Source organism: Bos indicus, chromosome 24, assembly GCF_029378745.1.
Source record: "Bos indicus isolate NIAB-ARS_2022 breed Sahiwal x Tharparkar chromosome 24, NIAB-ARS_B.indTharparkar_mat_pri_1.0, whole genome shotgun sequence".
Classification (NCBI taxonomy): domain Eukaryota; kingdom Metazoa; phylum Chordata; class Mammalia; order Artiodactyla; family Bovidae; genus Bos; species Bos indicus.
The window spans coordinates 41,428,059-41,449,889 of record NC_091783.1 but is presented as its reverse complement, the minus strand read 5'-3'; the positions used below and the strand labels follow the sequence as shown (position 1 = coordinate 41,449,889).

At 48.1% G+C, this 21,831-nt stretch overlaps 1 protein-coding gene across 1 annotated transcript; it reads right to left on the bottom strand.

The window, feature by feature from the left end:
- Nucleotides 1-666: 666 nt before the first annotated feature.
- Nucleotides 667-21,229, bottom strand: RAB12 (RAB12, member RAS oncogene family). Its single transcript, XM_070778930.1, has 6 exons — nt 20,749-21,229; nt 10,453-10,513; nt 5,839-5,977; nt 3,757-3,846; nt 2,965-3,069; nt 667-1,856 (listed from the first exon to the last, which is right to left on the bottom strand). Exons 1-6 carry the CDS (start codon nt 21,212-21,214, stop codon nt 1,743-1,745), a joined length of 975 nt encoding a protein of 324 aa, XP_070635031.1. The 5' UTR covers nt 21,215-21,229; the 3' UTR covers nt 667-1,742.
- Between the last annotated feature and the right edge of the window lie 602 nt (nt 21,230-21,831).

Below are 21,831 nucleotides of genomic sequence, written 5' to 3'. Positions count from 1 at the left end.
GCAGGTGAGTAATCGACACGCTCCATGCCTAGTTGTCTGATAGTAAAGGGCACAGACGTTACAAAGAACATTTTCATGATGATGCTGTCTGCAAACACACACGTATTTCATCATGTAAAGTGTGCAGCCCAGTGACACTAAGCACATGCACGAGGGTGTACAACCATTACGGCCATCCCTCGTGACGTTTTCATCTTCCAAAGGCAAACTCTGTCCAGGTAAACACCGGCCCCCTCGTCCCACCAGGCTGCATCTCTGGTCTTGACTGTTCAAGACCCCTCCGTGAGTGACACTGTACAGGGTCTGCCCTTCTGTGCCTGGCTTATCTCACTCAGCATGATGTCCTCAAGGTTCATCCATGCTGTCCATTCCCCTGCCAATGGACACTTGGGATGCTTCGTTTTGGCTACTGTGAATAAAGTTGTGAACATTAGTGTACAGCATCTGTTTGTGCCCCAACTTTCAACTTTTAGAGGTGTACACTCAGGACTGGAAATTGCTGGGTCTATGCCTAAATCTTTTGAGAAAGTATCGAAATGTTTTCCATGGTGAAGGAGGCTACATTTTCCTTATCAAAAACACTCAAAAGATTAAGATGTGGAGTTCTGGAAGAATATCATCAGATACGTAATTTTACGGTTGCACGAGTAAGTGTAGCAACTCAACTGTCATTCATAAATACAAAATTTTATTTGCACTTCATTAGTGTAGAAGGACCACAATGCTTCTCATATCACAACACTCAAGACACGCCAAGTTATTCAAATACATAATGACTTATTTACCTTGACTAAACAAACAGTGCAGTTTAATAAAAGATATACCAAAGATAAGAGTTCACAAATTCATCATCAGACCAGGAAAAAAAAAAAAAGAACACAGTCTAGGCTTAATAGGAATAAGCTTCACCGTCAAGGGGGGAGGTTTTATCATTACAAAGGTATATAGAATGTTTAGGCAAATACGTGTAGGTTCTTTGATATAGTAAAATGCATCTCTTTAAAATTCCTTTAAACAGGATTTGTGTAGGACAGCAGCGTTCTTTTAAAATCTTCTATAGTTTCAAAAACATTTCTTTTATTGAATCTTTGTAGTTCTTAAAAGCACAGAGTGCATTCATCAGGAAACCAAAGGGATTCCCAGGCCTCAGGACCAAGTCAAGTCCCACATTCTAACTAGTCATGTTCTACCATTAATGTGAATAAATAACCTTCAAGACCTTTAAGCAAGCATGGAGCTTGCTTTGTGGGAAACACTCCAATACTTCAAAGATGCTACAGCTGGGAGAAATGTAAATAAAGAAAAAGCATTCAAGGTCGCTTTTCTTCCCCCAAAGTCTTTAGTTTTACAAATTTTCTTTAAAACAGTAAGCAAAGCACCACGTTCTTTCTTCTTATCAGAGTATCCCCATCCTCATAACATAGTTAACAAGGACAACTATATTATGTGTTTCCAGAAACACTGGAACTCTCATTTCTCCTGTTCTTCGTATCAGAAGTACGACGTTCCCCAGTGTACACACACTAGGTATTGGGATGATGAATGAAATATAATAATTTGGAGGGAAATATGGCATTTATAACCCAAACTTACCCAGGACTGCATATCTGCATATTTACAAGTTAGTGTATAGCTCTGACGTGGATTACAAAGTGCGAGAGGAAACTGTCAAATGATTGTAGTGCAGAATGCGACCTTCCCCCGTCCAGGAATCGCGCCAACTTCGCCTCCAAAGCGGCGAGTCAACAGCATCGCACGTGTGGTCTGGGCGGGGGCAGCTCTGGGGGGATCTCGGGCTCGGGTTGTAACGAGAGGATGCTGTTGGACAGCTCGTTCCTGAGCATGTCCAGGGGCATCTTGGGGATAAAGGAAAAGACAAACGCATTGTAACTCAACAATGTAAAGACTCTGCAGACTATACAGTTACAGAAGACCAAAGTGTTTTTTTATAGGAAACTCGAATCATCAGAGTTCAGTTAGCCATTCAGCCAAAACCTTAGAACCAGGTTCAGGGAGCTTCAACCAATACACAAAGGCTGTGCAGCCCATCTCGCACCCTTCAGCAAAGAGAGCAGACAGACCTCATCGACATTTCCTTTCACAGCCCAGTGTGATGGAAACTTAAAAGTATCAAAAAAATGAAAAAACGGTTCTGTGTTCTCAGGGAGCATATCATTACTAAAGGAAGAAGTACCTTCTCTTGGCAGCTATACAGACAGCCATTGTACTAAACGCTTCTGAATTACATTGCATCGAGGCGATTATGTGTAATAATAATATAAAAACACTTAAAGATCTAAGGAATCTCTGGATATTAAGCCCAAAGATGCTTGAACAATGTGCTGCTGTCCAATGAGGTCATCTTCCTGGTCTGGCGCCACGAAAGGCCCCACCAGACACAAGAGCCTCGATGGGAGGCAAGACCCTCAGTGTCTGCACCTAACAGGGTCCTTGTGGAAAAACTCGAGCAGGAGAGGAGCGACTGTCAAATAAACAGCCCACAGTCTCCCTTGGGCTTCCCTGGTGGCTCAGTAGTACAGAATCCGCCTGCCAATGCAGGAGACACGGGTTTGATCCCTGGGTTTGGAAGATCCTCTGGAGAAGGAAATGGCAACCCACTCCAGTATCCCATGGACAGAGGAGCCTGTGAGCTATAGTCCATGGGGTCACAAAGAGTCGGACAAGACTGAGCAACTAAAAACCAACCACAAATGATCACACCCACTCCACCTGTGTGCGAGGCTGAGCGAGGATGGGCAACATGGCCCTGAGGATGTGGTGAGAGACTGCTGCTGTGGGGGGCTGAGTCCTTGGCACGGGTCTGCAACCCCAGGTCTCCAGCCTGACAATCCCTGGGGTTTGCTTTCTACATGAGAGGTTCCCAACCACAAACAGCAAAGGACATGACGAAGCGGTTCCAGGTAACATGCTGTCAGGACACGGATTCTTTTTTTTTTTTTTTACCTTTTTCAGGATGTCATCGACAAGCTTCAGGAAGATCTCGTCTACGTTGAAGTTATCCTTGGCACTCGCTTCACAGAACCGCATCCCGGCTATCTGCTGTGCAAACTGCGAGCAAGCACACATTATTGTTGTGTGCGTGTGTGCATGCGTGCACGCTGGGGGAGGAGGGGACGACACGTGCCTAGTATAAGTACAGGATCCGTAACCGGGAGGGGGAATAGCTCTCGGGCTTTGGGATTCAGACAAGGGCTGGGGCGAAAGGTCTGGAGAGTCCTGTTTATCCTCAGATGTAAAGCTCATTTACATTTGAACTTTAATGCAGGAAAGTCCAGCAATTTCCTACATGATGAGAAACCAGCAAAACACAAGCTGTGAGGCGACACCAGGACCCTCAAGTCAAATTACGTGCACAAGCGTCTAAACTGTAGCGTATCTGACGTTTAAAAATGTGTCCAAAAAAATAAATGTGAGTGTCATCGATGTCCTGAGGAAGGCAGAGTTAAAATAGGAGAACGTCATGAACGCAATGACATGGGCTAAGAGAAGATCTCTCTGTATAAGACGTCAGGAGGGACAGTAAACAATGCTGTGTATTCTCATGTGTCTTTTCCCCTCCATCTGAAAAATGAATTTAAAGGAGCAGGAAGTGAACCAAAGCAAACAAAGACGAAGGATGTGACTGACTGCATTTTCAGAATTCTGAACCGTAATTTATTAGCAGGGCAAGCACACAGCGTGCTTGCTGCATCCATGGGTGTCTCCCCCCCACTGCCCACTGCCCACTCTCCTCACCTTTTCACCCTGCTGTCTGCTGATCTCTCTGTCAGTTTCACAGTCCAACTTATTTCCAACTAAGAGAAGCTCCGCGTCTTCGGAAGCGTACTGTGGGATCGCAACAAGAGAAGCTGAATCTCAAAGCCGGGCACGTCACACCCGAGGGAGACACAACCCCAGGCCACACCTCTCGTCCCTCTATCTACTTGCCCCTCTGTCCACTCGCCCCTCCTTCTCTGAGTATCTGCTCTGACCTAGAGGGCTCCTGCTGGGCACTTATGTGGTCACAGGCACGAGGAAGCACGGATGGTCTCATGACTCCTAGGAATCTACCCTGAGGAATGACTCAAAATACAGGCAAAGATTTATACTCGGTTGAAAAGAATCTAAAGATCCCACAAAGTGGGTGAAGAATGAAATAAGGTACATAAAAGAGTGAAGCCATAAAAAACCAGAAAATATGACCTGGAAGAACATGAAGGTGACACAGGAAGCCACCCGTGATAGAATTTTTAGTGAAGTAACCATGACATGAAACGACATGGAGTCCAGACACAATCTGGGTTTTCTGGGTGACAGCTAGACTGTTTCAATTCACTTTTGTGCTTTCACTTGGTTCTCTAAAGTTTCTATACTGACAGGGTACTGTTAATTTTATGATCAGGAAAAGTTAAGCTGCATTTCTAAGTTTTAAAAAAACATGCAGGCACAGTAGACTCTCTCTCTTTAAAAAGGTCAAAGTTGTCTCAAGTAACTCCCTGAACAGGGGCATTCTCACACATGATGGGAGACGGACTTCTACACAGGGTACCCAAGTGGGCGACCTTGGCCAGGTTAACCAGGGAGCTCGGTCTCCTTGCCAGTAACGGGGTGACAGTTAACAGTGCCCCCAACGGGGTTGGTAAGGGGAAGAAATGGGAGCACGGCCGCACAGAGGGAGAGGTGAGAGCCAGGTATCAGATGGAGGAGGGCAGGTTCCCCACTGAGGTGCCCTTCACACGGAGGCCACCGCCTCCCGGTAGCTCCATCACTGGGTTCTGAGCTGGCAGCGAGGACGCCCCTGTCTGGGGTCCTCGGGAGCACACCCCATGGCCCCAGCATCCCAGAGTCCAGACCCAACCCTGGTTCTGACCATCTCTGAAACCCTGGCAACCGGGGTCTCCAACTCACTTTAAAGAGACACACATTGAAAATGTGCTTGGTAAGACCTGCAGAGGAACGTTCTCCACCATCATCTAACAGATGGTTTTAATACCATCTGTAAACGAAATCAAATTTATAATATACTAAGTGTGCTCGTTATGCAAAGGAGCTAAACCTCAAATTACTAAATGAGGGGGAAACAACTCTCAAATGTGGCCACTGTCTACACACATCTCACCCTCAACGGCTGTGTCTACAGGCGCATTTTGGCTACTCATTTCTTAGCGGGGGACCCACAGGTTCTATAAACTCAGTTTAATTCTACATAGTCAACTGTGATCCAAAGGATAAAATCTTTAGTTCAAAATGAGGGGGTGAAGGCTGTCTCTAGTTTGGTGACCAAGGCCTTGGCGTGTCCCTGGGCACAGTGGAGAAGGCAGTCCCTGGGAGGCTGTCACTCTGTGGACACACACAAAGCGAGCACTCACATGAACTTTCTGCAGAAATAATAAAAGTGGCCCCACACCTGATCCCACGGAAGCAGCCTGCCCATGTGGGATGACCGTGTGCAGGCTCTGATGTCAGACAGCCCAGGGACCAGAATACCAAGCAGGCTTTCTCATGTGCAATCTGATCCTGAAGACACTCCCTGCACCTGATCCCACGGAAGCAGCCTGCCCATGTGGGATGACCGTGTGCGGGCTCTGATGTCAGACAGCCCAGGGACCAGAATACCAAGCAGGCTTTCTCATGTGCAGGCTGATCCTGAAGACACTCTAGTTCTTCTCTGCCTCACCTGTGATGCAGGACTATGCACCTACTTTGAAAGCTGTCATCTGGATTAAATGACATTCGGGACGGAAAAGCATGCTCTGTGAATGTTTCCCTTCTTCCTGTTGTCACTATTAACACCCACAGCGGAGAGTCCACCTCTGAGAGAGAAACGCCAACACCTACCTTATCGATCATCTTCATCCATTTTGGCAAATCATCGAATGTCTCCTTCTTAGTGATGTCATAGACTAATATGATCCCCTTGGCACTTCTGTAATAAGCTGAGGTAATGCTGTTGAATCTCTCCTGACCTGCCGTGTCCCTGAGAAAGAGCAGCAAAAGTCAGTCCCCGAACAGGGCGGACAGGGAAGACTTGGCCCAGCCGTGGCAACTCCCCACAGGTCTGTGCACATTCAATATTACTGGGGGCAGCTTCTCTGAGCTAGGTGCGTCCAAACAAAATCTTAAGGAAGCCCCAATTTCTCCCACAACAAGATTCTGAAAAGTAAATAAATGCCGTGTGTAACAGTGGAAAGGGCAACACCCCATAACTTGGTGGTTATCAATGACAAAATATACGGGTGATATTTAATTTAAACAACTTAAGCCTGGCAATCTCTATTAACCAACCTCAATGGTGAGTATCTTATCTGATTTTGCTTAGAAGACGACCAACAGTCCCCACTAATGAAAAAGGCTGTAGTCTTGTCATTTTCTTAGTCCTTCAAACAGGTAAAGGAGGAAAAGGACCCCACAACTTTGCAAACACGGTCAAGTTGACTACTCTCCAACTGTGACCTTGAAATCTAGAGCTTTATCTCTTCTCCAGGAAAAGCTGATGTTTCCACAGGAAGACATACATGTATTAACAGTGCACACAAGCTGGCCAAGACCCACTTTCTCCACCTAAGAAGCTGAGAAAGTGCGTGAGAACTATCACAAATTTACAAATGAGGCTCAAGAGAGCAGGCCTTCTGACCAGCAAAATGATTTCTTTTAAGCCGATCTGTAATTTAGCTTTTACCGAAGAAGCGTAACTCTTAGCACACTCTGGGAGCCCCGTGACACAGGTGGCTTGTGGTGGAGAAAGCGAGGGGCAGTGGGGTACACAGAAAACGAGGTTCTTCCTTGCAAGATGCTCAGACTCTCACAGGACAGTGCCTAAGCTTCCCAAAGGGGGAGACACTGAAACCTCTTCCAAGTGCATTGGATGGGGTGAACTTTGTGGGGCCGTGTCCCTAACACACTTTTGGCAAAGGTGTGATAGTTTACGCCTTTGTTCCAGACTAGACTCGCCACCAAATTAGCTCCCCTTAGGGATGTGTCATCATGCCAAACAATGAAGCCTGTTGGCAAATTCATTTTCACATAAAGCAATGCTGCCACTTTGCCCAGGGGATGTAAGGCTCCCCTGTGCTCTTTCTTGGCTGGAAGGCCCAGGGCCTTAGGCTGGTCTGTTTTGTCCACCAGGGCCCAGGGGCCTGGCCTACCACAGGCCCTCCATCTATATGTGCAAAACAAAAGGCTAGTGGGCAAAATGCAGAAAGTGGATGCCAATTCAAGGCAAAATAAACTTTATTTTTTGACTCAAGACTGCCCCCAAATTGGATTCCTGAAGAATTCAGAATTAAATAAAACCAACTTGCAGACACTAAAAGGCACCTTCCAATCAGGTGAGAAAGAACTGACTCAGATACCGTTTCATTCACAGGAGGAATCAGTGAACAAAATTATTCCTGGGACCCTAGGCATTTAGGGGCGTAATTAATACTTTAAAAAAAAAGTATTTTCCTGACTGTGGTTTCTCTTCCCATCACAGTGCTGGCTTGTTCAACTTAGGATTTGATAAAACAGCTCTCACTTACTTCTTTAAAAAGCAAAAATAACACATGTTTTTCTACTCTGAAGTCTGTGGTTAGCACATTATAGCTGCACCACAAATTTGAACAGCAACTGGGTTAAGGTCTTCACTGAGCATTTTGGGAATTACGTGCTCTCCTGAGTCTTTATGATAAGCAGTTTTATGGTGGCTTTTAGCGTAAAACAATTTCACATTCGTTTCTCTAAACATTCACTCAGTTAGGATTCAGAAATCAGGGGCTGAAGAACAGAGACATCAGACATAATACAAGCTTTTGGAAAATCATTTTGAGGCTGCTGTGGTAAGAACACTTAACATGAGGTCTGACCTCGGAAGCAGGAACAACACAGCACCACTACTTACAAGCATGACGCACAGCACACCCAGGAGAGGCTTTAATAAAACCCAACAATCAGAATCAGGATAGTAATAGGCATTTCTGATATTAAGATTCCGTGGAAAAGCAAACGGCAGCCCACTCCAGTATTCTTACCTGGGAAGTCCCATGGACAGAGAAGCCTGGCGGGCTATAGTCCAGGGGGTTGCAAAGAGTCGGACACAACTGAAGCGACTCAATAACAACAAACAGTTAGCGTTCAAGACACCAGCGAGGAAACATCAAGGCCAGTCCCTAAACTCCATCTCTCTGTGACCAGTTCTTGACTGTGTGAGGCAGAAAAGCATCTCCACTGAAGAGAATAATCCACATTTCCAAAACATCTAGGTTGCCAAGGCTATGCCTCTCCAAGCCTCCTTTGATCATTTCCCCACTGAATTATCTGCTCTCACAGATGGTCAGAGAACAAGGTAAATAGAATCCGATTCAGTTCAACAAGTATTTATTAGATTCCTACTCTGAGCCAGGACCACAAAAATTTCACCCCAGTCTCCACATCTCACACAGCTGGACAGTAATACAATACCAATGCCCCGATCGGGCTTTTATCTATCCAACAAGATGTAGAATCCTCATATTCCCACCTTTTATCTAAATGAATCTTAATTTCCACTGTAATGACCGAGAGCTGACTTCTAGAGATTTGCAGTACATCAGCCAAATCATCATTTATTGTGGGTGGAATATGATATTATTATTATGTCTCTCTCTGCTTTGGGGGCAAATTGAAAACTTCCTGCCATCCTTTCCCCCCAGTTTGGTACTACAACCATGCTTTGAGAAACCATCATTTTTCTGTATTTAATGTATCTGGTGAAATGACACAATTCTTAATTTACAGAAATCAACGTCAGTGTATGAAAGTTCCACCTCTTCAAGCAGAGAATGAAAGGAAACAAGCTTGATGTCGACACAGGGACTCTAGTGGAAACCAAATTCACCAACAGTGAGCACTGGACCGAACAAGAGACCTTCACGTGGAGCATCTTTTTGAGGGGGGCGGGGCATGCCATGCAACATGCAGGATCTTAGCTCCCCAACCAGGGATCAAACCCACACCCCCTGCACAGGATGCTCTGTATGGGGGACTTCCACTGGACTGCCATGGAAGCCCCCCATACAGAGCATCTTAATTACGTGTTTGCCTTAAGGCAGGAAGCCAGTTTCTCAGCTTTAAGTCTATCTCAACACAACAGCTGGAAGCCTCTGTGCGTGATTTCCAGGATATGTGCTGCTGCTGCTGCTGTGAGGTCATTCAACTGTGTCTGACTCTTTGTGACCCCATGGACTATAGCCTGCCAGGCTCCTTGTCCATGGGATTTCCCAGGCAAGGATACTGGAGTGGATTGCCATTTCCTTCTTTCCTTCTGCAGGGGATCTTTCTGACCCAGGGATCAAACCCACAACCCAGGGATCGAATCCATGTCTCCCGCACTGGCAGGCGGATTCTTTACCACTGAGTCACCATGTGGATATAAATTCATGAATCTACATTCGGGTTGACATCTTATTTTAGCTATACTTACACCAAGTTCTATATACGCACACGTAGACACACTTTAAGCAGAGATGGGAAAATGGTTCTTTTCCTAACCAAAGATGATCAAGGAACATCCCAAAGATATGAAATACAAAAACACAAAACAAAAAAACAACCCCCGTCACCCCCAATTCTTCAAGCGGGTGAAACAGTCAGCGATGACCCATGGGGACGTTACCTGACACGGCCGGCGGGCGCCCCGCACGGGGGCGCGGGTGGGGATGAGACATGGCACTAACACGGAAGCGCTAGGTGACGATGGAGCCGCCGGTGCGGCAGCAATGAACGCGATGGAAGCGACACACACACGGCGGACAGACAGAGCTGAGGTCGACCTGCGAGAGGAGTTAGTGGCTGAGACGCTGCGGCGTGACTGTGTTAGCGACAAGGGCGACGTGGACACGCGGCGGGGGCTCCCACAGTCCCTCCTCCAGAGGGGCTCCTCCCGGGTCCCCAAGGAAGGTGGCTGAGTGGCCCCCACACGGCTGGGTTAGTCTCTCACACGCTCCTGGGGTGCGGGGAGGGGGCTCTGGGCTCCCCGCATGGGGCACAGAGGGGCTCAGGGCACGAGCGTGCCACCGAGGACACGCCTGAGGGGGCCTTGCCCAAGATGCGCAGCTCCGGGGAGGGAGCACGCTGGCCTTTCTCTGGACGCTTGCAGAGTAAGTAACTCTGAAAACGTGTAGACGAGCACTGGAGCGACTGTCTCAGTGATGACGGTTTGTCGGATGACATCAAACTAGGGACTAAAGGCTCCAAGCCAGTCACCATGGAAGTATAACACGACCATGCATCTCCACCCCCGTGGCAAGCGGGGCTGAGCTACAGGGGCTCTTTCCTGAATGCTCTCTAGAAGGAAGCTCCGTTCATTTCACCTGAACGAGAGCAGAGGAGAGGAGACGCAGGAGAGACAGACCCGCTCCGACGGTTAATTGTATTAGACGAGCGTGTGGACTGCTGAACACACACGGTGATAACTGGGTGCAGGGCCCCACTTACCAGATCTGTAGCCTAATTTTCTTTCCTCTTAGCTCTACGGTTTTGATCTTAAAGTCAACACCTGTAAATAAAACGGACGAAGATGAAGCAAAAACAAGGCAATCTGTCAGAAGAGCAGTACTATTTGTATGCCATTGTTGGAAAAACCAAAAAACTGACCACACTGAATCCCAAAAGGAGAGAGAAGAAATCCGCAGGTCCCCGAGACGACCACCACTCTGTGCTTCTCCACACAACGAGCAGCGTATGTTAGGTTCTACCCGGAACTGGAGATGAAGCACTTGATATTCATAATAGAGTTTACTACTACTAGAGACGCAGCTTAAAATCCACTTAAAAATCACAATGAATCATTACACAAACAATGGCTTTACACACATGCTATCTTGGGGGGGAATTCTTACGTGGAGCACTCAATCTTGATTTCAAACAGCCATAGTCTGAATTAAGAAATTATCGTAATAAATTCTTTAGCATTCACAAAAGTGACTTTATTATATTGCCAGTAGTGTGGAAGAGGAATTCTTTTTGAAAAATTTTACTCATACAAATTAATTTCATGTTTTAAATTGCTTTAATAGTAGCAAGCAAACCATGACAAATCCCCATCCCTCCCTAGTTCAGCCTTCAAGGCTTCAGATAATTTTTTAAAGCAAAGTTTCACCTGTGGATATTTCCTTATCTATTTGTCAGTTACAGAAAACTTCAATACTTTTTTAATACAAATGTCACAATATTTGTGAAAAAATATAAAACAGTATTTTTTACACAATTCTCACAACTAAGAAAAAAAATAACCAGCTAAAAAAAATAACACCAACTAAATGTGGGAAGTGGAAACCTAATCTCTATGGGAACAATTAATATTTTCTGGCTGCTTTATGGATCCAGGGTCCCGATGCTGTGAGGTGGAGGATGGAGGGGGCACGACATAGCTCTTCAAAGTCAGATGATGTTCCTGAGGTGACGGGCAAGGCGTGTGACTGATGTTTATAATTAGCAACATGCTGCAGACATCAATGCAACCAGAAGATGTGTTTACAAGCCTGGGTGGGACTGAGGTCTGCACAACAGAGAAACGTGGCAGGAATATACAAGTCACGGCTGGAGAAGAGGCCACAGCACCTGCACTCTCTCCCCCAGCCCTGATCTCAAAGCTCATGCACATGTTGGGGAAGCCAATTTCACTTTCAGTTCTGGAACAGCTTTGCTTTTCCGAGTCAGATGACTCTCAGACAGCCTTGGAACAGGAAGCATGTCTGTACACGACCAACATCCTCAAGCAGAGACCAAGCGGAATCCTTTGTGATTCAATCACAGGGAAGGGCAGAGCCTAACACGATACTCTTCGAGGCACAGAAACCAGCCTGCACCTATGTGCTATGCTCTGATTTTGAAAAGGCACAACTCAGACAAAACCCCTTCTTCCTGCTATCAGCGTAAAGCTAGGGCCTCACCACGTGATTTACAAATCTAACTCACACTGCACCACGGCCACTCTTGTGGTTCACTTTTGTTTCTAGTCTGTTTTTTTAGTTTCACTTAAGGGAGCTGCCACTTTCGTTAGGACTTGTTCCAGCGGCTGCCACATCTTACTGAAAAGAACTAGCAGATACTTCTCTTGTGAGCTCTGCTTCAAGTTAACTACAAGAATCTCTAGAAACAGCACAAATAACTTTTGTTTTGATTAGGCTGTTTTCTCTGCTAAGAACCGCTCTCAGTCTGATCATGTCAAGTCTTTTTTCTTCAACCAACTTAAACAACTTCCTGACTTTAGCATTCCTGCACTACAGCTATTTTGTAATCACAAAGTTTAATGAATAAAGACAAAGGAAAGGGTATTAATAGTCAAAAGTATGAATAAGTGGTAATGTTATCGTGATTATAAATACACTGTTAAACAAAGATGAACGAACAGCAAACAGGATGAAGAACGTGTTTAGCCCAAACTACTTAGTTTTATTGAATAGGTTAAAGACATCAACAACAAGAGAAAAATATCCAGTGGCTAAATCTAAAATTCCACAAAAGGAAACAGCTCATTAAAACAGTGCTTGCTCTTAAACGAAATCTCTTTTACCATATAGTAAGAGCCACTAGGTTAGCTGGTGATGGCTGGAAACTTACTCCAACCTATGGCTTGGAAACAAATCCTAACATCAAAGTATACTATTACACGTTTTTAAAAAGCTTTTTTACATCAGGTAAAAAGTATCTCTTAGTGTCCATTGTTAACATTTGCAGGTCACAGAAATTATAATGATCCTGAATAAAAGGTAGCAAGTCACCAACCGCCTCAAGGAGGGGATTAGTTTCGGGAAAAGTCAGCACAGAGTCTCCTGACTGAGCAGGGGGCGGCCAGGATCAATGTTTATAAACAGATAAGGGACAAAAAAAGTGGCAGCTCTTATTGAAAACCCATTTCCTACAGTGTCCTGACCATCCTGGGAAGCAAGCAGCTAGTACTAGTCAGGTGGTGGAGACAGTCCTGCCTGAAGACCTGAGGCATCCAGACCTAAACCGACAGGTACCTGGTCAAACGCCCTCTCTGTTCTCCTCTCCTGGAGAACCTCCCCATCTGCCCAAAAGCCTTTTCAGGTCCAGGGGTTCCCTTCTGTGCCTCCTGACGGCTCACCTTCCCCCTCCCTCCAGCCCTGCCCGTCCAGCCCTGACCCGTGGCTCCGCTGGTCTCCCCCAGGTGACAGGAACAGGTGCCTTCTCAGGACAGTCACCTCTGGCCTCCGGAGCCAAGAAGGCTGCCTGGCACAGGGCAGCGGTCCAGTAAATCTGATGGAGACCGGCCCCTCTTCTCCATCAAACGCTGGGTGTGTACGGAGAAAGGGCGACTAAAGAGGAGGAAATTGGAGGTAACTCAGGACTGATGAGGAAACAAGCACACACATATTTAAATCGTAGGAAGGAAGTACAGGTGCTCTGTCGTGAGCCCATCTGGCTGGCAGAGCAGCAGGATTCAGGGTGCCTGGAACACATGCATCACCCTGGAACCCGAGCATTTAATTTCTCCTACAATCCCAGCTTGCGGTTGTTGAGTCCCTAAGTTGTGTCTGACTCTTTTGCAATCCCATGGACTGTAGCCCACCAGGCTCTTCTGTCCATGGGATTTCCCAGGCGAGAATACCGGAATGGGTTGCCAGTTCCTCTTCAAGGGGATCTTCCTGAACCAGGGATTGAACCCATGTCTCCTGAATCAGCAGGTGGATTCTTTACCACTGAGCCACCAGGGGAGCCCTTACAACCCGTTACTGGTGGACCATCCTTAGAGGAGGGTCAGTCTTCACATGCCCAGGTCCTCTCCATTACACACGCCACTCCCGTCCCCCAGGGGATTATTACAGTAACCGTTCACTCAGTCACTGAGACTGGAAGTGATCCACTAAGGGAACGTCCTGCTGGGTGACAGGGGTCTAAGTCTTCTTAAACATATTTCCATCAGGAAGGACACAGGTCACAGGCTGTAATCCCTCTGTTGTATAGACACAACTATTCAAGTCTTTCTTGATCTTAATTCCCTTTAATAATGATAACAGTGTCTATCAGATGCCCTGAGCCTGACGTGCAACATGAGGACTCCTTCAGAAGCCCAGCAAGCTGGGTGCTACCCTCACAGAACAGAGGAGAGACCAAGGTCAGATCACTTCTGCTAGCTGAGCGGCAGAACCTGGGTTCAAATTAATTAACACTGTTCACAACCAAAGGCTGTTATAAAAGTCAAGCATGTGGAAACAGGGAAAAGTGTGAAACCTTCTGCAAGTGGCCCAGGGTCACCATAACCAAGCTCTTCAAGAACAGAGCTTCACCTGGTCCTGTCACCGCTGTACTCATGTTTCATAAATCTCAGCAAGAGAATAAAGAAGTGTCATCCTCAGTGCTGATAAGATTTCGAGGCTCCCTGGCAGGCAAAACATAACCAAAAGAACATTACCATGTTACTTTTTGCTGAGGCATAAAAAGTCAGAGGATGAGATGGCTGGATGGCATTACCGACTCGATGGACGTGAGTCTGAGTGAACTCCGGGAGTTGGTGAGGGACAGGGAGGCCTGGCGTGCTGCGATTCATGGGGTCACAAAGAGTCGGACACGACTGAGCGACTGAACCGAACTAGTCATAAAAATGAAAATAGCAAAAATAAACAGAAGTTTCTTTCTTCACATCCCCTTCCAGCACAAACTTTAATAAAAGCAGAACTGACCAGTGGCCCATGCCTGGGATAGAGCTGAGTATTCGTCCCCCCGCACCACCCCGCCCCCCACAACAAGGACTTGGAGTTGGTGTGAGAGTATGATTTTAGTTGACTTCAGTTCAGATACTGCAGTCCATGGGGTTCCAAAAGAGTCGGACGCCACTCAGCAAAGAACCAACAACAAAACAGGTTCTGGAGGCTGTAGGATTTCACACTTTGAAGTCAAGTCTCAGTTCAAGCAGTGGTGACAATTATTAACTGTTGCTGCCGATTTATAACAACTATCTTGAGATCACAGGCTGGCCTTTCTCCCAAGGACATATATCTTTCACAGTGTCACCCCATCCTGGATGTAATCTTTCCCCTGATGGAGGCTTCCCTGCATTTCCACTGAGTTGACAGTGAGAAAGTAAACTAAGAAATGTGCCAAGGTCACGGTCACCCAGATGGAGGAACATTTACTATCAGAAAGTGGTCTCTTGACCGTGAGGCCAGCCTTCCACCTGACCACTGTCTTTTGGGGGAGAGCACAGACGCATTCCCCCAGCAGCGCACCCTACAAAGGGCAGGCAAGGCAGACCATCCTCCCGCATTGCCCCGGAGGGGCCCCAAACCACAGTTTAATACCATGGGGCTTCTCCTACTTAAGCCGAGCTATGAGAACTCAACGGACCGAAGTAATGTAACTGTAAAACTTGGATCGCCTCAGAAGCAGGTGCTACTAGAATAGTTTAAATGATTGCATGTCATTAAGCAATGCTTGCAGGCCTGAGGATATCAGCGTCTGCCCTGAGTCTAACAAGACCTGCCTCCCCAGTCCAGACTGGGCGGTCTGTATCTCTGCAAACAAAGACCATCTGCGTCCCTCACCTGCATACACACAGGAGATGGCCCTGCACCCGGCTGGAACAGACATGCCGCACACGAACTTCACAGGCGAGGCGGGGGGGTGGGGGGGGGGGAGCCGAGGTCACGGAGCACGTGGGCCCCGATTTTCGTCAGGGCGTCTCCACCACTTGCCTCCCCTTCTGCAGGGACCAGCCAGGCAGGCAGGTGGGCTTCCAGCCCCACGAACAGCCAGTGGGATGGAGTCTCACACAAATACACACCGCCCCTCAGAAAACACTTGCTGAATGGTGTACAAAGCTATGTTTTCTTTGCAGATTCAAACAAATGCTTAATTAGAACGCTGCTCCTGGCACGTGAGGCTGGAGAAAGCTCTGGCCCTACCAGCAGTCTAAGGAACTCAGGCTGCCTTCTGAAGGCCGTCCCTGCACCCCCACAGCTGTAGGGGAGGCAGACTTGAAGGTTCTGGGTCCCTCTCATCCTACAGAGGCAGACCTTTCTTCTCCAGGAGGAGCTCCATGGTGAAATAAAGGCCAAATGCACGTAAGCCAGGTCTTTAAATAGATTATCAGCCCCAACAACCTGATCGCCAACTCTCCACACTTTCTGGGAAAGACAGCTACTTTATTCCACAAATGCGTTCTGCATAAGTCTATCAGCGTGCTCTGAGTTCATTAAATAAGCCAAACCGCACAACACACAGCACAGGCTGGCATAAAAACTGGCGCTCCTCGCCCACTCCCGTCTCCCTGAGTCATCCTGTTACATCAGCCCGGCAGGGGAGGGGCTGACGCTGGAAGGTCTGGGCTTTGGAGTGGGAATTCGGGACAATTCTCCCTAATTCCCTTGTAAGTGAAATAGTCGAGCAGCTCAGCCATTGCTTCAAAGACTGCCCAGGATCACAGAAGAGCAACACAAAACGCACAGCTCAGAATTTTAATCCAGTATGAAATGTTCATTCTGGGTTTCGAACAAAAATCTCTGACCTAAATTTCCAGAATAAAGTACAAGCGATTTCCCTTGCCAGTGGTTCCACTCACCGCGTGTAGGCAAAGCAGAGTAGACCCTAATGGTGGGATCTCCTGCCTCCTGCCCGCTAACGTTCAAGGTCAACCCACAGACAGCCACTCCTGCATGGGATTTACAGCCACCTGCACCTCGGACCCGTTGGTTCTGTTTCTGGCTCTACTACTACGGGGCCGGATGACTCAGTCACCTGCACCACCAGGCTTCCCTGCCTTGGGAACAGTGAACACAGGGCCTGAAGGGATGGGCTAGAGAACTGAGACCCCGGCACGTGACTGAGTACAAACAGGGCTCCACCGAGCACTCTCATCAGGGCCAGGCTGTGAGGTTAAGTTATTGCTGCAAAACGAGAAAAATGTTGACAGGGTCATGAGGACCTCAAACTGAGTTCAAAGAACTTTTAAATTCTGATATTCTGATATTTTAAATTCTTTCCTATTTTGGGGGTCTACCTCATGTTATCTTTGTTTGTTGTTTTTTGAAAAGTTGGTGACAGTGGATTGTTAAAAAAATGTCCTTACGTGGCAAAATAATAAAAGAATTGGCAATCCTCTGTTGGCCTCTGGCATTCTGGAAGAAACTTCACTGTTCAGGAAACTGATACTCTGGTCCAAATGGTCTTACCCCTCCTTTTCCTGTATTTAAATGTATTTTAGTAAATATTTTAAAAGTTTCAGATAGTTGAATGATTAAATATTTAGAAATGAACCTTTTAAACCTTTTCCTCCCAGAGGAAAGTGACAAATAATGGGGGCACAGTTACAGAGAATCAGTTTCAGTGCTACCATTGATGGCATCACTCTCCACCCTCACAGGGCTGTTGTGGGGCCAAATTAGATAAGCAGGAAAGAGTTTCATCCATATTTTCAGAGTAAAGTGAACTTAAATCCCAAAGTAAGCTAAGGAACAGACAGACAGAAGGAACTCACTTGCAGCCCTGGCCCTGACCACTCACTCACCGCTGGGCCACTGTGGGCGAGCTGTCTACCCTTTGGGACTCTGCTTCCTCATCTATAAAATGGGGAAACTTTCAGGATTGTTGTGAGTTTTAGAAAGAGTGTATTCTTGCTAGTACAATGTATGTGCTCAAGAAACTGTAGCTGCCACTAACAGAATGTAACTGTTTACACACAAAGACAAAATAAATTACTTATCCAAAGTCACAGACTAGTTCATGGAAAAGCTTAAATCAAGAGCCTAGGTTTTTTAGAGTGCTTTTCTAGAAATGTAAATTGCTGGGAGTGGGGTAAGGGGTGCTGCCTGGTAAAAACATTTTGATCCAAACAAAATTAACAGCGAGCTTCCAATAGTTATATAAGAAACACAGGTCGACATGGTATTTAGAGACTTGTGAATTTCTACAGCCAACCAGTTTTTTTTTTTTCTCCTGTTTCTCAAACTTCGAAAAGCTTTATCTGACAAACCATGCTAGCCACATCAGACTAACTCAATTCCATGAATATGAAATCCCATTTGAAAGTAATGTTGCACCTGGACAATTTTCACTAAATAGGTCAATTATTAAAAGTCTTTTCAGTTTCATACCCTGGTGAGTTCTGTGTGTCTTTTAAACCAAAACAACTTCTGGTTTGATCAGTAATACGACAACAACAAAACCAACATTTTGTTCAGTTGTAATTTGATAAAATAGGCTTATTATCTCAAATCCCTCAGGGTTTCTGCTATGCTTCTTTACAGAAAGTCCGGTGAGCCTGCCTGGCTTTATCAAATGCTCACTGGAGGGGCTACTTCCAGTCTGAGGTCGGCTGGGGGCATCACCTGAGTGACCCTCCTGGGTCAGCAGCACCTGCACAAGGCGGGTGGTCTTTTCCAGACTCTGCAGCTGGACAGGGTGAGGCCGGCGGAACAGGATCTGTGCGGAGTCTGTGGAGATGAGACTCAACAGTGCGCCCAGAAGGACCCTGTGAGCCACCTGCTCAGGTGGGGGCATTCAGGTGAGGCAACATCAGCTACACCTCACCCAGTGCCGCACGTTCACTTGCTTTTCTAAGGAACTCAAGGAATGAACTTATCTCTACAACATTCCAGCGTGGAGGAAGGCCTTGACCAGCCCCCACTCCACCCAGACTAGGGGGCTTTCCCTGCGCTCCCCAGATGGTCTGCACACATCTCCACGTTGCCCTAGTCGCCCTTGGGCATCCCCAGGACCCCTCTTCCCCACCCCTCAATCTGGACAGAGGCTGTCCTCCTCACCACTGAGGCCCCCATGGGTAGCACAGCGCCCGCGCACAGTAGGTGCTCGATAAGTGATCTGATCCGTGGGAGGGAAAAGCGACTCAGAGGCAGAGATAGAAGGGGGTTTAGTTGACTTTCTCAAAGTGTTCTCACAGTCTGGGTCAGACCAGAAGTTATCATCCTTTTCTGAACTTCCCACAAATAAACACTTATCAAGCCAAGGACTATAGGCTCTGTATGGAGGAAACAAAAACAAGTGAGATAAAGTCAAAGGGCACAAGGGACCCCAGCGGCAGGGGTGTGGGGAGGCGTGTATACATGTGCATTTATGTTTGTTTGTTACGGGGACAAAGAAACTGACTGCCTGGGCCCCTCCTAATTCCCAAGTGCCCGAAGAAACTGCCTCCCTGCCAGGGCCGTACCCAGGGCACTTTATGGCTCCAGCTGATACAGAAGGCCCACCCTCCATGCTTCATGGCAGCCCAGGACTTAAAGCATTCACCCAAAGTCCCCTAATGATGTGGGGGTGCTGCTGCACATGGCCCCAGCTTAGGAAACCCCTCCCCACCTCCCCTCTGCCCTGCTTTACAGCACATCTTCACCCTCCATCTCACTCTCCATCCACCAAACCCTATTATCCACCCAGAAGGCCTGTGCTGGTTTCCTCTACATCACATAGTACAACTGTGTTATTCTTCATTTTTGTATATTTTTAAGTATTGAGCCATAAAAGATGGATAATGCTGAATTACTTTTAGTTCTATTTTACTTATGCCAGGTACTAAAATTAACAGCACAAACCCTCTTTTGATGGTTGAATAACTTCACGTACTTTATATGATCCAAAAGTGGATATTTGAAACAGGTTTAAGCTACACTACTGAACTTTAATCTCATGGTTTCAAGGCCAAGATCTTAACAACAAACGGTACAGAGAGCACAAATACATCCAAAATGGTCTATTATTAAAAAGTATGAAAGGAAACAAGTTCTCACAAACAAAATGACAACATGAGAAGTGTAAGATTAATCTTTCAATAAGCCATTTCAAATGGAGGGGTCTTCTGTAACAGGACAACAAGGCCAATTAATCTCCAAATTGTATCACCTTGGAACTATCTAAATACACAAGTGGTGTGTGGAATGAATGTTTCAGTTCTGAATTTCATGTTTATATACTATGTATTATTTCTTGGACCTCCCCGAGGGGAATCCTCCCCCCCACCTACCCATTACTGAAGGTGACTGATCTTCCCCTCAAACAACTATCTCATCTGCGCGGTTCCCCTATCTTTGACAGCTTTTAAGGGGTTTTCCAGAGAAACTACTGTTACACAGTGCCCAGACAGACCTCAAAGCCAAGGCCTATACATGTGACTCCATCAGAAAACTTCCCTGCAGTTTCAATTTTACATTTTGAGGACAGGCCACTTCCAGGCCCAGGGGGTTCCTGTAGTTACCTGGCTGCCCCCTTCACCCACCTGGCAGTGCGGGGGGCGGGGCAGGGGGGTTGCCCTTCCCACTTGCGGGTCCCCTAGGTTATTTGAAGTCACAGAAAAACACAGCTGAAGTCCTTCTGCCCACATTTATAGTTAAAAGACGAAACTTCTTAGTCTTACTCCGAATATTAACCACAGACTCTCCTCCACAAGGGATTTAAAATTCCCATTATTTCAGCACAACATAAAATTGAGTTCAAAATTAGAAAAACAAGTCGCGCGGACAGTGGAAAGGCCCCTCCTCCTAGGAAGGCAAAACTAAGGCATCAAAATTCTGCAGAGGGGACCACTCCGGCCATCCAGCCAGGGCACAAGCTCGTGTCCACCACGCTGCCCGCCTGCCCCCGCTCCTCTTCCTGATGAGTTGGGCGGGGGGGGGGGGGTGGGGGGTGCTCCCGTGGAGAGATGCTCACACCGTCCCCGGCCGGACGGGCCCCGTGCATCCCCGGCCTCGAGACGGCCAGGGCGGGGGCTCCGTCGGTCCGGGGATGCAGGGGCCCCCCGGGGTCGCCCCCGGCCCGCCTTACCCACGGTGGACTTGCAGGCCTCGCAGAAAGTGTCGTCGGTGAAGCGCTCCATCAGGCTGGTCTTGCCCACGCCGCGGGAGCCGATGATGATGACCTGCAGCTTGAAGTCGGCCGGCCTGGGGGGCTGCTTGCGCCGGCGGGCCTGGCCGCCCGACAGCGCCGGGGAGCCCGCGCCCAACCCGCCGCCGCCCGCGGGCCGCCTGTGCAGCGCGGCGCCCGGATCCATGCACGCATGCGGCCCCCCGAGCCCCCGCGCCCCCTCGGCCTCCGCCAAGCGCCGCGGCTCGGCCCCGGGCTGGGCGAGCGCGCGCTCGAGCGGCCCCAGCGGGCCGTGGGCTCCGCGCTGCAGCTGCGCCGCCGGCCGGCCCCCAGCGTCCGCCCCGCCGCCGCCGCCCCTACCGCTGCCGCCGCCGCCGCCGGGGGAGGAGGAAGGGAAGCAGCTACTCCGCAGCAGCGGCAGCAGCATCCCGGGCGAGGCGGCGCGACGGCGCAGGCGCAGGTGGGCGGGCGGCGGGGCGGGGCGGAGACCCCCGAGCGCGCCCCCTGCCGGCCGGAGGACCGCCCGCGCGCGCCTCCCGCTGCCTGCTCGCGCTCCCTGCTTGGCCTCCGCTGCTTTCTGGCCCCCTTGCCTTTCTTTCTGCGACTTTCACCTTCTGCTTCCTCTCCATCCGCATCCCCTCTTTTCCTTCTTCCCTCCTCCTGTCTCTGCTGTCATTGAGCGCAGCCCACAAACACTAGGCCCGTGCGATAGCCGTCTCCCCCAAACCTGTTGCATGCACTCTGAGATAGTCCCCCTCCCCACCCTGCCCCACATCACCGCTGCAAACTCGCACTGACCGTCCCCGACCGGCCCCCGCGTCGACCCCCGCCCCCTGGGGGGTGTCCCCTGCACCCCCGCCCCGGCTCAGGCCCGGACCCACCCACCCCTCTTGGAAGGCAGACTGACCACGTCTGATATTTTCCATAGGAAACTCGCCGAAATCAGTTATTTTTAGTCCTGATTTCTGCCTAATGCAAAGTGCATACGTTTTCAGTCCGTTTAACTCGTAAATAAAATAAATAGGCTACTCCTTTGGGGAAGCC